This window comes from Corvus hawaiiensis, chromosome 22 (assembly GCF_020740725.1).
Source record: "Corvus hawaiiensis isolate bCorHaw1 chromosome 22, bCorHaw1.pri.cur, whole genome shotgun sequence".
Classification (NCBI taxonomy): Eukaryota; Metazoa; Chordata; class Aves; order Passeriformes; family Corvidae; genus Corvus; species Corvus hawaiiensis.
The window spans coordinates 7,496,745-7,512,690 of NC_063234.1; the positions used below are offsets into that span (position 1 = coordinate 7,496,745).

Here is a 15,946-nt window from a genome sequence, read left to right on the forward strand (position 1 = left end):
CCCCCCGCCCCGATCCCGGCTCGCTGGGATATTGCGGCGGCTCCCGGAGCCCCGCGGAAGCCGGGAATGCCGGGCAGCGGCTGCGGCGTCAATCGTTCATCTCTCATTTTCTCTCTCCGCCCTGCCCGCCGCGCCCCGAGCTCCCTCAGGAATCTGCAGCCCGCGTTTGAATCCTCCCCGGCCAAGTCCCTCTTCCTTCCCTGGAGCCAGGACCCAGAGGAGAGGCGCTAAAGCCCCACCAGCCCCGGCCGGATTCCCGAATTCAGGAATTCCAGCCCCTCTTCCACCCACCCGGCTTCGCTCCCACCGCCGCAGCGGGGTCTGGCTGGGAAGGGAGATTTTAGAAGTTTTGGGGACAGATTTCCCTGTCTGAGTCCTGGGTGCCTCAAATTCCTGTTCCCTGCTCCGACCTCTGGGGGCTTATCAGGCACTTCCACATCTCCCTGCGCTTCTCCAGCGCTCCTGGGGTTCACCTCAGGGTTTTTTTCCCATATTTCTTTTCCTATTTCTTCCTTATTCCTCCCTTTCTCCTCAGTTTGTGTCCTTGAAAATGGTGCAGGGCCACGGGGGCTGATCCCGAACGCACCGAAGGCGGTGCCAAAATTCCCATGGGATTCAAGGCTCGGGAATTTGCTCCCAACTCCTCCCGCGTTCCTCCTGTTTTCCTATCTCGGTAGTACACACAGGGAACGACGTCTGGAGCGGGAATCACACGGGGATAAACGCAGGCGGCGCGGTGGAATTCGGGTTAAGGGAATAAAATCCTGCCTTTTTTGTTGTTGTTGTTGTTCCCAACCAGTTTCCAGTGGGATCGGAGCATCCCGACCAACCGAGGGAACTCGTGGAACCTCAGCACAGAGAGCGGAGAGGCCCCTCGGATTCGAATTCCCCCCTTCCCACCCTCCTCGGAGCCGGGAATCAGGCGAATAAAGCCGGATCTGTTTTCACACGGGAAGAATGTTCCCGTCTCCCCTTATCCCGGTGCCGGCAGCAGAGGCGTCAAATTGACAGGAGCAGATGGGCTTTGTTTGGTGAAATATATCCAAAAAAAAAAAAAAAAAAAAAAAAAAAAAAAAAAAAAAAAAAAAAAAAAAAGCCAGAAATTTTAGTGGAAAAGCGGGCAGCGTTCCTGGGATGCGCGGGTTAAAAGTTTAGGGAGACGGAGAGAGGGAAAAACGCCAGCACGGAGCCGCTTTTCCCGGAGAAACCTGGAGCTGCCGCGCTCCTTTCCCGACTTTCCCGGAGAAACCTGGAGCTCCCGTGCTCCTTTCCCGACTTTCCCGGGGAAACCTGGAGCTGCCCCACTCCTTTCCCAACTTTCCCGGGGAAACCTGGAGCTGCCGCGCTCCTTTCCCGACTTTCCCAGGGAAACCTGGAGCTGCCGCGCTCCTTTCCCGACTTTCCCGGAGAAACCTGGAGCTCCCGTGCTCCTTTCCCGACTTTCCCGGGGAAACCTGGAGCTCCCGCGCTCCTTTCCCAACTTTCCCTTAGAAACCTGGAGCTCCCGCGCTCCTTTCCCGACTTTCCCAGGGAAACCTGGAGCTGCCGCGCTCCTTTCCCGACTTTCCCGGGGAAACCTGGAGCTCCCGTGCTTCTTTCCCAACTTTCCCGGGGAAACCTGGAGCTGCCCCGCTCCTTTCCCAACTTTTCCCAGGGAAACCTGGAGCTGCCCCACTCCTTTCCCAACTTTCTCAGAGAAACCTGGAGCTGCCCCGCTCCTTTCCCGACTTTCCCGGGGAAACCTGGAGCTGCCGCGCTCCTTTCCCGACTTTTCCAGAGCAACCTGGAGCTGCTCCACTCCTTTCCCAACTTTTCCAGGGAAACCTGGAGCTGCCGCGCTCCTTTCCCAACTTTTCCCAGGGAAACCTGGAGCTGCCCCACTCCTTTCCCAACTTTCTCAGAGAAACCTGGAGCTGCCGCGCTCCTTTCCCGACTTTCCCAGGGAAACCTGGAGCTCCCGTGCTTCTTTCCCAACTTTCCCGGGGAAACCTGGAGCTGCCCCACTCCTTTCCCAACTTTCCTAAGGGAAACCTGGAGCTCCCGCGCTCCTTTCCCAACTTTCCCTTAGAAACCTGGAGCTGCCCCGCTCCTTTCCCGACTTTCCCAGGGAAACCTGGAGCTGCCCCGCTCCTTTCCCGACTTTCCCAGGGAAACCTGGAGCTGCCGCGCTCCTTTCCCGACTTTCCCGGGGAAACCTGGAGCTCCCGTGCTTCTTTCCCAACTTTCCCGGGGAAACCTGGAGCTGCCCCACTCCTTTCCCAACTTTCCCTTAGAAACCTGGAGCTGCCGCGCTCCTTTCCCAACTTTCCCGGGGAAACCTGGAGCTGCCGCGCTCCTTTCCCGACTTTCCCAGGGAAACCTGGAGCTGCCGCGCTCCTTTCCCAACTTTCCCAGGGAAACCTGGAGCTCCCGCGCTCCTTTCCCAACTTTCCCAAGGGAAACCTGGAGCTCCCGCGCTCCTTTCCCAACTTTCCCGGGGAAACCTGGAGCTGCCGCGCTCCTTTCCCGACTTTCCCTCGGGAACCTGGAGCTGCCGCGCTCCTTTCCCGACTTTCCCAGGGAAACCTGGAGCTCCCGTGCTTCTTTCCCGACTTTCCCGGGGAAACCTGGAGCTCCCGCGCTCCTTTCCCAACTTTCCCTTAGAAACCTGGAGCTGCCCCGCTCCTTTCCCGACTTTCCCAGGGAAACCTGGAGCTGCCGCGCTCCTTTCCCGACTTTCCCAGGGAAACCTGGAGCTCCCGTGCTTCTTTCCCAACTTTCCCGGGGAAACCTGGAGCTCCCGCGCTCCTTTCCCAACTTTCCCGGGGAAACCTGGAGCTGCCGCGCTCCTTTCCCGACTTTCCCAGGGAAACCTGGAGCTGCCCCGCTCCTTTCCCAACTTTCCCAGGGAAACCTGGAGCTCCCGCGCTCCTTTCCCAACTTTCCCAAGGGAAACCTGGAGCTCCCGCGCTCCTTTCCCAACTTTCCCTTAGAAACCTGGAGCTGCCGCGCTCCTTTCCCGACTTTCCCAGGGAAACCTGGAGCTGCCGCGCTCCTTTCCCAACTTTCCCTCGGGAACCTGGAGCTGCCGCGCTCCTTTCCCGACTTTCCCAGGGAAACCTGGAGCTGCCCCACTCCTTTCCCAACTTTCCCTTAGAAACCTGGAGCTGCCGCGCTCCTTTCCCAACTTTCTCAGAGAAACCTGGAGCTGCCCCGCTCCTTTTCCGACTTTCCCAAGGGAAACCTGGAGCTGCCGCGCTCCTTTCCCAACTTTCTCAGAGAAACCTGGAGCTGCCGCGCTCCTTTCCCGACTTTTCCAGGGAAACCTGGAGCTGCCGCGCTCCTTTTCCAAGCCCTGGCAAAGCAAGGACGAGGATTTAGCAGGAATTCCGCCTTCAGCCCGCCCCAAGGTCGCGGGGAGGCTGAGGAGGGGAAGGAACGGGATGTGAAGGATGCTGACACTCGGGAAAGGGACACTGGCCAAGGACACGGCGGAGGGGATCAGGATCCTCTGGAGAAACGGGAATGCTGGCGGAGGCGGAGGAGGCAGAGGGAGCGCAGGGAAAAGGCTGGATAGGGAAAGGAAAGAGGCGAAGGAGCGATGGGAAAAGGAGGTGGAGGATGCCCCCGGTGTGGGGCGGCAGCCGGGGGTTAAGGGATGAGCCAGGAACGTGTCCCTACACCCGGAGACGCCGGGAAATGAATCCTGATCCGGCCAAAACCAACCCTGGAAAATTCGAGCGGGAGAAGGGTCTCCTTTCAGGGGAAACGGGGAATCCTTAATGCTTCCTCCCTCAGCAACCGTAATGCCGGGATGTTCCCAATCTGCTTTGAGGGATGGAAAGATTAAGAATAATAAAAAAATTGCAATAAAATATGTGTGAACGAGGGGGTAATTGTGGACAAATGCAGCATTCAAATTCATTTTTCAGCTCTTTTACACACCATTTCAATCTTATTTTCTGCTTGTTAATGAGATCTTGTTGGTTGGGGTGGGCACGGCTGCCCAGTATCGCGCGGGTAATTGCACATAATTTTCTCTCTACCAGTGATTTGCATCAGATTTTTTTTCTTTTTTTTTTCTTTTTTCCCCCCCTAATTCTTTGCTATTTAAACAACCCCCCCCTCCCCCCCCCCCAAATCTCATCCTCTCCTCCCCTTCTTTCTTCCCCTCCCCTTTCTCCTGGCCCAGCAAGGCTCATTTGGAATGCTTGTTACAGGCACAGTGTCTCCGACAGAAAGGAAAAAAACCGGGAGGGAAAAAAGGCACCAGATGGAAAAGGATCCGTGGCACTGAGGGGAGGGAAATGGCGCAGCCTCGCTGGAGCCAGGAGGGATCCCTGGAACCGAGGGAAGGAATTCCCAGAGCCAGAAGGATCCCTGCAACTGAGGGAAGGAATTCCCAGAGCCAGGAGGAATCCCTGCAACTGAGGGAAGGAATTCCCAGAGCCAGGAGGGATCCCTGCAACTGAGGGAAGGAATTCCCAGAGCCAGGAGGAATCCCTGCAACTGAGGGAAGGAATTCCCAGAGCCAGAAGGATCCCTGCAACTGAGGGAAGGAATTCCCAGAGCCAGGAGGAATCCCTGCAACTGAGGGAAGGAATTCCCAGAGCCAGGAGGGATCCCTGCAACTGAGGGAAGGAATTCCCAGAGCCAGGAGGGATCCCTGCAACCGAGGGAAGGAATTCCCAGAGCCAGGAGGGATCCCTGCAACTGAGGGAAGGAATTCCCAGAGCCAGGAACATCCCTGGAAATGAGGGAAGGAATTTCCAGAGCCAGGAGCATCCCTGGAACCGAGGGAAGGAATTCCCAGAGCCGGGAGGGATCCCTGGAACGGAGGGAAGGAATTCCCAGAGCCGGGAGGGATCTGTGGCACTGAGGGAAGGAATTCCCAGAGCCGGGAGGGATCTGTGAGAGAGGGATCTTTCCAGAGCCAGGAACATCCCTGGAACCGAGGGAAGGAATTCCCAGAGCCAGGAGGGATCCGTGTCACTGAGGGAAGGAATTCCCAGGAACACTCCCAAACCCCAGGGACAAAACAGGGACTGGGAATCCGACTCCAACCTCCAGACACTGGGAACAAATTCCCTCAGGGAGCACAGAAATAAAGCCACGGAAAGCCCTGAGAAAATTAAAGCAACAACTCCGAGCAGGGGAACAAGTTTCTCTTGGCTCTTTGCGCTTCTGGAATTGTCTTAATCCCTGGAGATCCTGCGGGGCTGTTCGGAGATTCGGAGCTCTCCGGGATAACAAGTCCTGGAAGCACACGGAATTCCTGCCTTTTAACTCCGGTTTAAGCTGTTCCCAGCTCCACCTACCCCAAACTGGGGCTCTTGGGGCTTTGGAGAAGCCCTGCGCGGCCCCAAAGCTCTGCAGGGAGCGGTCGCACGGATTTAAGGCGCAGGCCCGGATCCCAAAGAGCAGCAGAAATTGTCGGAACAAACCCTCCTAAACCCCCATGGGGACACTGGGAAAGGCAGAAGGGACGTGGCAGAGGAGGCTGGAGAGGAAAAGCAGCAGAAAATACAGGAAAACCCTGATTTCTCTGCTGCTGGCGAGGCCGCCAGGGCATCTCCCAGCACCAGCCAAGGTGGCCCCGCTTTTGGCCGGTAATTCTCAGCTTCGTTCCCGTCTTTACCCCCCTCAGCCCCCAGCCGAGCACCCACAGCTCCTGAAGATCCTGATCAGGGCAGAACTGGACTTAAAACCGAGTTTAAGGCCAGGCTGGATGGGGTTTGGAGCGACCCGGCCTAGTGGAAGTTGTCCAGGCCTGTGTCAGGGGGCTGGGATCAGATGAGCTTTAAGTCCCTCCCAAGCCAAATTCTATGGGATGATTCTAAGATTTATCAGGATTTGATTTGTCCCAAGCCTTATCCCAGCTCGAGGAGGGATGATTCTAGGCCAAGCCTGGCCTAGGTTGAGCTGGGTCTGCACTTCAGCTGGATGCAGGGTTTGTTTTCACTTCCAGGGTGAGGCAAGGCCTGGCTCAGGGTGTCTTAGGCCTGGCCTTGTTCTGCTTGAGCTTGGTTGGGTGCCCAAAATCTCCCCCTCGCAGAGGCTGTCACAGCAGGGATCCATCCCAAATCCTGCCTCCATCCCAAATCCCTGCTCCATCCCAAATCCTGCCTCCATCCCAAATCCCTGCTCCATCCCAAATCCTGCCTCCATCCCAATTCCTGCTCCATCCCATTTCCTGCTCCATCCCAAATCCCTGCTCCATCCCAATCCTGCTCCATCCCAATTCCTGCTCCATCCCAATTCCTGCTCCATCCCAAATCCCTGCTCCATCCCAAATCCTGCCTCCATCCCAATTCCTGCTCCATCCCATTTCCTGCTCCATCCCAAATCCCTGCTCCATCCCAATCCTGCTCCATCCCAATTCCTGCTCCATCCCAATTCCTGCTCCATCCCAAATCCCTGCTCCATCCCAAATCCCTGCTCCACCCCAAATCCCTGCTCCATCCCAATTCCTGCTCCATCCCAAATCCCTGCTCCATCCCAAATCCCTGCTCCATCCCAATCCTGCCTCCATCCCAATCCCTGCTCTGCCCCAAATCCCTGCTCCATCCCAAATCCCTGCTCCATCCCAAATCCCTGCTCTGTCCCAAATCCCTGCTCCATCCCAATTCCTGCTCCATCCCATTTCCTGCTCCATCCCAAATCCCTGCTCCATCCCAATCCTGCCTCCATCCCAATCCCTGCTCCATCCCAATTCCTGCTCCATCCCATTTCCTGCTCCATCCCAATTCCTGCTCCATCCCAAATCCCTGCTCCATCCCATATTCCTGCTCCATCCTTGCTCCATCCCAAATCCCTGCTCGATCCCAAATCCCTGCTCCATCCCATTTCCTGCTCCATCCCAAATCACTGCTCCATCCCAATTCCTGCTCCATCCCAATTCCTGCTCCATCCCAAATCCCTGCTCCATCCCAATCCTGCCTACACCCCAAATCCCTGCTCCATCCCATATTCCTGCTCCATCCCTGCTCCATCCCAAATCCCTGCTCCATCCCATATTCCTGCTCCATCCCTGCTCCATCCCAAATCCCTGCTCCATCCCAATCCCTGGTCCATCCCATATTCCTGCTCCATCCCAATCCCTTCTCCATCCCAATCCGGCCTCCATCCAAATCCCTTCTCCATCCCAATCCCTGCTCCATCCCAATCCTGCTCCATCCCAATCCCCGCTCTGCCCCAAATCCCTGCCTCCACCCCAAATCCCTGCTCCACCCCAAATCCCTGCTCCACCCCAAATCCCTGCTCCATCCCATATTCCTGCTCCATCCCAAATCCCTGCTCCATCCCAAAAAACTTGGTTTTCCCCTTTTTATTAAAAGAGGTTTTCCCTTTCTATTATCATTATCATTATTATCATCATTATTATTATCATTATTATTATCATTATTATCATTATTATTATTATCATAGTTATCATTATCATTATTAACCATTCTCACTGTATTTCACTTCATTCTCAATTATCGAACTCCTCTTATCTCAACACACAAAGTTCCACTTTGGTTCTCTTCCCATTCCAGGGCTGGAAGTGAGAAACGGGGGCTGAGCAAGGAGCTGGGTTGGGCTTAACTTCCAGCTGGGTTTAACCCGCGCCAGCTCTGCCCAGCCAAGCGGGTGTTTTTGGGTGAAGTGACACAAAACCCATCGCTGTGGGATGAAGTCATGGGAGCCTAAAATTCCCAGCTGAGCTCTGGGATTGAGGCGGAACCGCCTGGGAAAAGCCGGGAGGCTCCAGCAGCTGAGCCGGGCTTTGTGCGGCTGGAAAACAAGGAACGAACACGGCCATTCCCACATGGAGCTCGGGCAGAGCTCCCACAGGATCTGCTCTGGAGGGGGCGTGAGGGGGATGAGCCACCCCAAATCCCCCTCTTCTGTTTGGGAATGGGGATGCCGCGCTGCTCCTGCACAATTCCAGCTGCTGGCACAGCCTGCGGATTCCGGCCGGGAATCCAATCCCGGGGTAACTGGAGAGGGAGCAAAAGCTGGGAGCTCCTGGCCCCTTTCCTTGTCTAAAGTGCCAAGAAATCTCCTCCTGCTGCTGCTGCCGAGGGGGAAACCAGAGACAAATTCATCCTCCTCAGCTCCCAGTGTGGTTTTTCCTGCCTCCCAGGGGATCTCCCAGCACCAGCCGAAGTGGCCCCACTTTTGTCCTGTAATTCTCAGCTTCATTCCCTTCTTTCCCCCCTCCTCAGCCCACAGCTCCTGAAGGGCTGGCAGATCCTGACCAGGACAGAACTGGGCTTAAAACTGAGTTTGAGGCCAGGCTGGACAGCGTTTGGAGCGACCCGGCCTAGTGGAAGGTGTCCCTGCCCATGACAGGGAACTCTCTCTTCCCTCTGGATGATCCTTCCCCCTGCCGAGAAGCTGGAGAGGGCGGAGCTGTGCCGGGTTTTCCCTGGAATGCCGTGGCAGAGCTGGATTGCGCTCAGCACAATTAATAAATGATACAGAGCACCCCACAAAGCCACATCCCGAAACTTCCCTCCCCTAAAAGAGGGCAAATCCAGGAGTTCCTCCATCCCGTCGGGAGCATTTCTTGTCTCCTTCCACTAGGAACAGCAGAGGGCTTAGAAAGGCAGGAATTTTTGAGCAGGGAATATAAAGCAGTAGGGAAATAACCTGGGTTAGGCATAAAAGGAACAGACGAATTTCCACGCTGATATCTTGGCCCTCACATGATTAAAAGCATCGGGAAAATGGGAATCTGCCCTTCCTGGGGGTGCAAAGCTCTCTTTTCTTCAGGCCCGCCAGATAAAGGATCCTCTCTTTCCCGTACAAAGGGCTTATGGGCTCAGGGATATCTGTCCCCAGCCGGAGCCTGCGGGCAGGGGAATTTGGGATTGGGATAAGCAGAGGAAAAGCCACGGTCTGGTCCTTTCAATGAGCCCCTGATTCCGCGGGACTGGGAAGGAGAGGATGAAGGGAAATGGAAATTGCAGGATGGCCTTGTCTGCGCCTGGGGCTCATCCCAGGCATCTCATCCCTGACTTATTCCACGGGGATAAATTGCACTTGGGATCATCTGAGTTAATCCCGGGCCCTGGCCCAGCTAACCCGGGCCTGCCTTTGAATCCCAAGCTGTATCCTCCTCTGCCGAGCCCGGTGCTCTCAGAAATCCCTTGTCAGAGGGATATCTGCCTATTCTCCCCGAAATTTCCCTGTTTGGAGCCATATCCAGCCCCGCGCCAGTCACATTTCAGGATTTTCCCATCCAGCCCCGTGCCAGTCACATTTCAACGCTTCCCATTCCAAGCCAAAAGTGGGGCGTTTGAACCATTCCAGAGAAGCTGCGAAACCTCCCTCTTTCCATGGATCCTCCGCATTTGTTTCCACACTTGAGAGATCCCAAACTGCTGCACCTTAAAATCCACATCCCCCCTGGTGTCCCTCGTTGGACTCCTCTCCAAACCCCTGCAAGTGCCCACCTCGTTTTTCCTCCTAATTCCAAGTTATTTTGCGTTTCCCGTCCTAAATAAACCGATCCCTCTGAAACAACTGCTGCCCTTCACATGTCTCCGTATCCCATGAGTGACTGGGAATGGGAAAAAAGGGATTTGGTGTCCCTCAGGATAACGCTGCTCATTTTCAGTTCCACCTGGAAGCAAAGGTGAGCTTGGGAACTCCTTTCCTCCTCCACAGCTCACCTTGTGCAGAGCACCAGCAGGATTGTCTGCATGGAGTTTCCCAAATTAAATCCCAGCTCTCCATCCCAAATCTCCCATTTCTGAGCTCAGATTTGTGGCCCAGCCAGACTTGCACAAGCTTCAGGTTGTGCCTAAATCAGGATTAACTCTGAGGTGAGTAAACCCTCAGGTGTGCTGTCCTTGGGATCAAATCCACCATCAGAGGGGCCACGCCCACTCTGGAATGTTTTCGGAGATGCTCCGGGTGTTTCTGATCCCGTTTTCCTAAGATGGCTGTGGGAATGACCAGTGCTGGGCTCAGGACAGAGCCTGTTTGCTTTAACCAGGTGCTTTAACCAACTAAACCCCCCCCCAAAAACGTGGTTTTTCCCCCCAGAATTTGGAGGGTTTTGCCCAAAATTTGGGGGTTTCCCTCCAAATGGAGTGTCCCCCGTAAATAGGGGCTGTCTCCCCCAAAAAAGGGGGTGTCTGGGTAAAAGGCACCACTGGGATTCGAACCTGGGATCTCCTGTTTGCTTTAACCAGGCGCTTTAACCAACTAAGCCCCCAAAATCCAGCTTTTTTCCCCCGAAATCCAGGTGTTTCCCCCAAAATGAAGCGTCCCCCATAAACTGGGTGTGTTCCCCCCCAAAACGGGGGCTCCAGAGGAGATTTTCTAAATGCGAGTAGGCGCTCCAGGTGTTTGTGATCCCGCTGTCCCAACCCAGCTGTGGGAACGAGCAGTGCTGGGCTCAGGACAGAGCTGCTGCTGATTAATACGAGAACTAATTGCTGTCCCTGGGCTGCCCGCAGGAATTCCTGACCACAACAACAACCACAACAACAATCACAACAACAACAACAACAAGAGCAACAACCACAGCTCCCCAGTACCGCCGCGATGTCCCGAAGGTTTCCCCGCTCCCAGAACCAGGAAAAAGCTGGAAGCGGGCACGTACCTGCGGGGAGAGGCCGTTGCTGACGGGGTTCATGTGGTTGGCGGGCGCGGTGGCATTCATGAAGCTCTCGGAGTAGCTGGAGAAGCTGTGCCGGGCGCCGTAGGCCGAGCCGGAGTCGGCGGCGGCGGCCAGACCGCCCTGGTGCATGGTGGAGGGCGGCAGCGGCTGCGGCCGGTGCACGGTGCTGCCGCCGTCTGCGGGGACACAGGGACACCAACGGGCTGGGATCCCCCCAGGAAACTGGGAAACCCTTGGGAAACCCTCGGGAATGGCGGCTCAGCCATCCTGGGTTTCTAGCAACTGTGCGCTCCACGAAGCTGGCGGGAGATGTCTGGGTTTTCGCTTCGTTTTCCCCCCAAAGAGAAGAGAATTTGGGCAGAGGCCTCAGTGCCAGCCTGGGGACAGCTTTAGGTCAGCCCAGCTGGGCTGGGGACAGGTGGGGCCACCCCCAGGAGCTTTGGGGAGCAGGGGGGATGTTCCCACTGCGCATTCCGAGCTCCTGGGGGATAACACGGGAGCACATCCCGACAGCTGCCAAGGGACTTTTTTTGTAAAGGTCAAAGGCAACTGGAATTAACGATATTCCTTCCACTGGATTTAACGATATTCCTTCCACCAGAATATTCTCGCTGCTGAACCCCGGAATGGAGATTTATCCAGAATGAGGGGTCACACACACAATCCCCAATTTACTCGGATGTGCTCCTTGTTCAAAACTCCAGCCATGGGACACAGGGATGCAGCAGAAGGGACGTGAGACAGAGGAAAAAAACTGAGGAATTTCCCTTGACTTGAGGAAAAACCTGATTTTCCCAACTAAAGCAAAACCACACAAGACTCACAATTGTCCCATCCACAGGGAGGATGTCACGGATCAGAAAGACCCAATGGGAGAATCATGGAATGATTTGGAAAGGCCCTTACAGCCCATCCCATTCCAGCAGGCTGGGATGCTCCAACACCACCCAACCCAGCGGAGGGGAGGTGGGGAAGGGAAGCAGCAGCGGAGCTCACCTTGGGAGATGGTGGTGGTGGGGTAGGTGGAGTCGGGCAGCTGGTACGGGGGCAGCGCCGGCATTCCCGTGGGTGGGAAGCCCCCCGGCAGCAGGTGGTTGAAGGCCGCCAGCTGGTTGGCTCCCGCCTGCTTGCGCCAGCGCGCCCGCCGGTTGCTGAACCACACCTGGGGGGGGGACAGAAAACGCCACAGCTGTTAGAACCAGCTGGGGCAGGGCTCTTCGTCTCTTCCATGGCACATCCCTGATAACTCCCTCCGGAGCGATATCTTCTGCTAATGGGCCACCCAGCCTCACTGCATGACTGCATCACATGCCGCTGTGAGATGCTCTGCCCAGGGGGAGGAACCAAGCACTCCTACCTGGATATAATCTGAGGTTTGGAACACCACACTCAGCCCTTACCTACTGGATTCCCAGAGGACAGGAGCTACATAACCACCACTGGATCTTCAGAGGAAGAGCAGACCCTTCTACAGGATCACTGCCTCAACAGAACTGTATCTGTCACCTCAAAAGGACTGCAGCCACCATTTAATCGGACTGCTACCACCACCCTGACCAACAGGGTGTCCGGTCGTATCCTGACTCTGCCAGTTTGAGCCGGTGTTTCTGTATCATTGCCTTTATCTTAATTTTCCTATTAAATTGTAGTTCGGACTTGGGATCTCTCACCGGTTTGCTTTCAAACTAGTACATCGCAAGTGGCACCTGAGCTCTGCCCACCGCACCTGAGGGGACAGAAAACACCCCACGGGTGACACCTGAGCTCTGCCCACCGCACCTGAGGGGACAGAAAACACCCCACGGGTGACACCTGAGCTCTGCCCCACCCCATCCAGGCTGCTCATGGGAACACATCCCACAGAACTGGAAAAAAATGGATTGAAGTCACTGCCAGATTCAGATTTGGAGTATTCATCTCCATTCCTTAATTTCCTTTCTGTGGCTGAACCACACCTGGGGGGACAGAAAACAACCCACGGGTGACACCTGAGCTCTGCCCCACCCCACCCGGACTGCTCAAGTATCTCACAGAACTGGAAAAAAATGGGTTCAAGTCCCTGTCAGACTCAGATCTAAAACCAGGCTCAAGTCACTGCTGGACACAGATTTGTGAATTTTCACTGCCATTCCTTCATTTCCTTTCTTTGGCTGAACCACACCCGGACAGGAGAGGAAAGGCCCCACGGGTGACACCTGAGCTCTGCCCCACCCCACCTGATGGCAGCACCTTCTGTCCAAACCCAAACCCAAACCCAAACCCAGGCTCAAGCTGCTTCTGGGCCCAGACCCCAGTGTGTGGTGCTGAATCCTCACCTCCATTCCTTGATTTCCTTCTCCCACACGACCCCAAACCCCCGGCCCCGTCTCCCCCAGGATTTCAAGCGGCTGGAAATGCCGCTCCCAGCTGCGGGGGGGATGGAGAGGGATAATTGGGATTGTGTATTCCGGGAGAGTCCATCCCAAAGAGATGCTCCGCTACCACCTGGCCATCCCGCCTCGTTATCTGCCAAGGCTGGGAATTCTGCCGAAGGATTAAGTGCCATAATAGCGGCACTGTTAGGAGGGATAAATAACCAGATTAGCATCGTGCTCGCGGTGTTAGACAAGCTAAAGAGATAGAACCGCCCGCGGGGAACGCAGGGGCTCGGCTCTTCCGACTGCAGCAATCGCTGCTGTCTGTGCTGAGCCCACCAGAGCTCTGCAGCCAGCCCAGAGTGGTTCTGCAGCCTCTGCATTGAAATAAACCCAGCCTTGTCTCTGTGCCGAGCCCACCAGAGCTCTGCAGCCAGCCCAGAGTGGTTCTGCAGCCTCTGCACTAAAATAAACCCAGCCTTGTCTCTGTGCTGAGCCCATGAGAGCTCTGCAGCCAGCCCAGAGTGGTTCTGCAGCCTCTGCACTAAAATAAACCCAGCCTTGTCTCTGTGCTGAGCCCACCAGAGCTCTGCAGCCAGCCCAGAGTGGTTCTGCAGCCTCTGCATTGAAATAAACCCAGCCTTGTCTCTGTGCCGAGCCCATGAGAGCTCTGCAGCCAGCCCAGAGTGGTTCTGCAGCCTCTGCATTGAAATAAACCCAGCCTTGTCTCTGTGCCGAGCCCACCAGAGCTCTGCAGCCAGCCCAGAGTGGTTCTGCAGCCTCTGCACTAAAATAAACCCAGCCTTGTCTCTGTGCTGAGTCCACCAGAGCTCTGCAGCCAGCCCAGAGTGGTTCTGCAGCCTCTGCACTAAAATAAACCCAGCCTTGTCTCTGTGCTGAGCCCACCAGAGCTCTGCAGCCAGCCCAGAGTGGTTCTGCAGCCTCTGCATTGAAATAAACCCAGCCTTGTCTCTGTGCCGAGCCCACCAGAGCTCTGCAGCCAGCCCAGAGTGGTTCTGCAGCCTCTGCACTAAAATAAACCCGGCCTTGTCTCTGTGCTGAGCCCACCAGAGCTCTGCAGCCAGCCCAGAGTGGTTCTGCAGCCTCTGCATTGAAATAAACCCAGCCTTGTCTCTGTGCTGAGCCCACCAGAGCTCTGCAGCCAGCCCAGAGTGGTTCTGCAGCCTCTGCACTAAAATAAACCCAGCCTTGTCTCTGTGCTGAGCCCATGAGAGCTCTGCAGCCAGCCCAGAGTGGTTCTGCAGCCTCTGCATTAAAATAAACCCGGCCTTAACGCCAGGGTAAAGCTGGGCTTGGCTTTGCTACAGTGCTGCTTTGCCTGCGAGGCCCCAGAGGAGATTTTCTAAATGCGAGAAGGCGCTCCGGGTATTTGTGATCCCGCTGTCCCAACCCAGCTGTGGGAACGAGCAGTGCTGGGCTCAGGACTGAGCTGCTGCTGATTAACACGAGAACTAATTGCTGTCCCTGGGCTGCCTGCAGGAATTCCTGACAACAACCACAACAACAGCCCCAACAACCACAGCTCCCCGGTGCCAGCTCGCCGCGATGTCCCGAAGGTTTCCCCGCTCCTCAGAGTGTTTTATCGGGGGCAATCTCCCTTCTGCAGAGCAAAAAGGGCCTCCTGAGCTCTCTCCTGGGCTGGGTTTGCTTCTTTTGATCAGGGAGGGCTCCCAGGCCTGGTTCTGTTTGGGGTTCACAAGGATAAGCTTTCAAGCCAGATGAGAACGCAGCTGCTGGGCTTTGGGAGGCCTAAAGGGCTGCAAAACACGATTGAATTTCACAGCAATGAGGAAAAATGGAGCAAAAATCAAGAGTAGGGGGGAAACCCCCCCTCGCTCCCTCCATCAGGTTCCCAAGCTGCTCAGCCTCAGAGCAGGAGCTGGGCTTACAAATGGGTTCCCACACCTTGGGGACCAACCCCAAAAAACTCCCTTCTCCAAATCCTGCAGAGCCAACCCCAAATTCCTTCCCCAAATCCTGCAGAAACAACCCCAAACGCCTTCCCCAAATCCTGCAGAAACAACCCCAAACTCCTTCCCCAAATCCTGCAGAACCAACCCCAAACTCCTTTCCCAAATCCTGCAGAGTCAACCTCAAACTCCCTTCCCCAAACTCCCTTCCGCAGACACTGCAGAAATTTGATCCCATGAGCCCCAAACAGGATCCAAATCTCAAAGTGGGCACCTTTTATCGAGTTCCCTATTCATTATTCCTTGTTCCTGGGAGTTTTTCTGACTGGAAGAGGCAAATTTCACTCAGGGACTTCTGGCTCCCGTTCATGCTCACTGGAAAGTGTCCCCTGAGCTTCCTGCAGGGATTGCTGTGGGATTCCCTGGCTCTGTGTCCATTTCCTGGGATGCTGTGGGATCAGTTTGCTCAAACCCCGCTCGTAGGGGCTGTTACAGCTCAGGCAGGGCCCAGGCCTGGGCAGGCCCCGATTTCACGCTGTTATTTCCACCCCGAGACAATGAAAACAAGAAACCCCAGTTCCCTTTGAGGCCTCGGTGTAAATGGAGGCCCTGAGAGGTTTGTGGGGCCCTGGCAGGTCCTTGGCACCGAACCCCTCCTTTCCCCAGAGCTGCTCTGGCCTGGCTGAGGCACCGCGAGCGCAGAGCCCTCCAGAAGGGTGACAGAAATGGGTCACCTCACATCCGATGTGCTCCGAGCCACCAGGGCCAGCGGGGCAGCGGCTCCGGGGCCACTCCTGGCACCCGAATCACCCAAATCTGGGCCAGAGTGGAGGGGAGAGCAGTGAATGAGCCCCGAGGCCTGCGGCACTTCACAATTCATCCAGCCCAGTCTGTGGAAGGTTCTGGGAGCAGGGAGCAGCACAAAGGAATAAAGAAGTAACGTTTTGTTTGCCCCTGTCCCTTTTTTCATCCTACACGTGTGCGTAATTCCAGTCTGGAATTAGGGATGCGGGCCTGGCCTGCTCCTGTCGTGTCATTCCACACCTTGAATGTTTCTGGGATGT

General features: G+C 55.8%; 1 protein-coding gene across 2 annotated transcripts in view; it reads right to left on the minus strand.

Annotated features, from left to right (window-relative positions):
• PAX7 (paired box 7) overlaps positions 1–15,946 on the minus strand; it is a 106,652-nt gene that overhangs the window by 39,091 nt on the left and 51,615 nt on the right. For both annotated transcript variants that reach the window (XM_048326702.1, XM_048326701.1), the window contains exons 6-7: positions 11,594–11,759; positions 10,580–10,773 (exon numbers count right to left, since the gene is read on the minus strand). In XM_048326702.1, the coding sequence (XP_048182659.1) occupies positions 10,580–10,773; positions 11,594–11,759 (360 nt within the window). The remainder of the gene's footprint in view (positions 1–10,579; positions 10,774–11,593; positions 11,760–15,946) is intronic.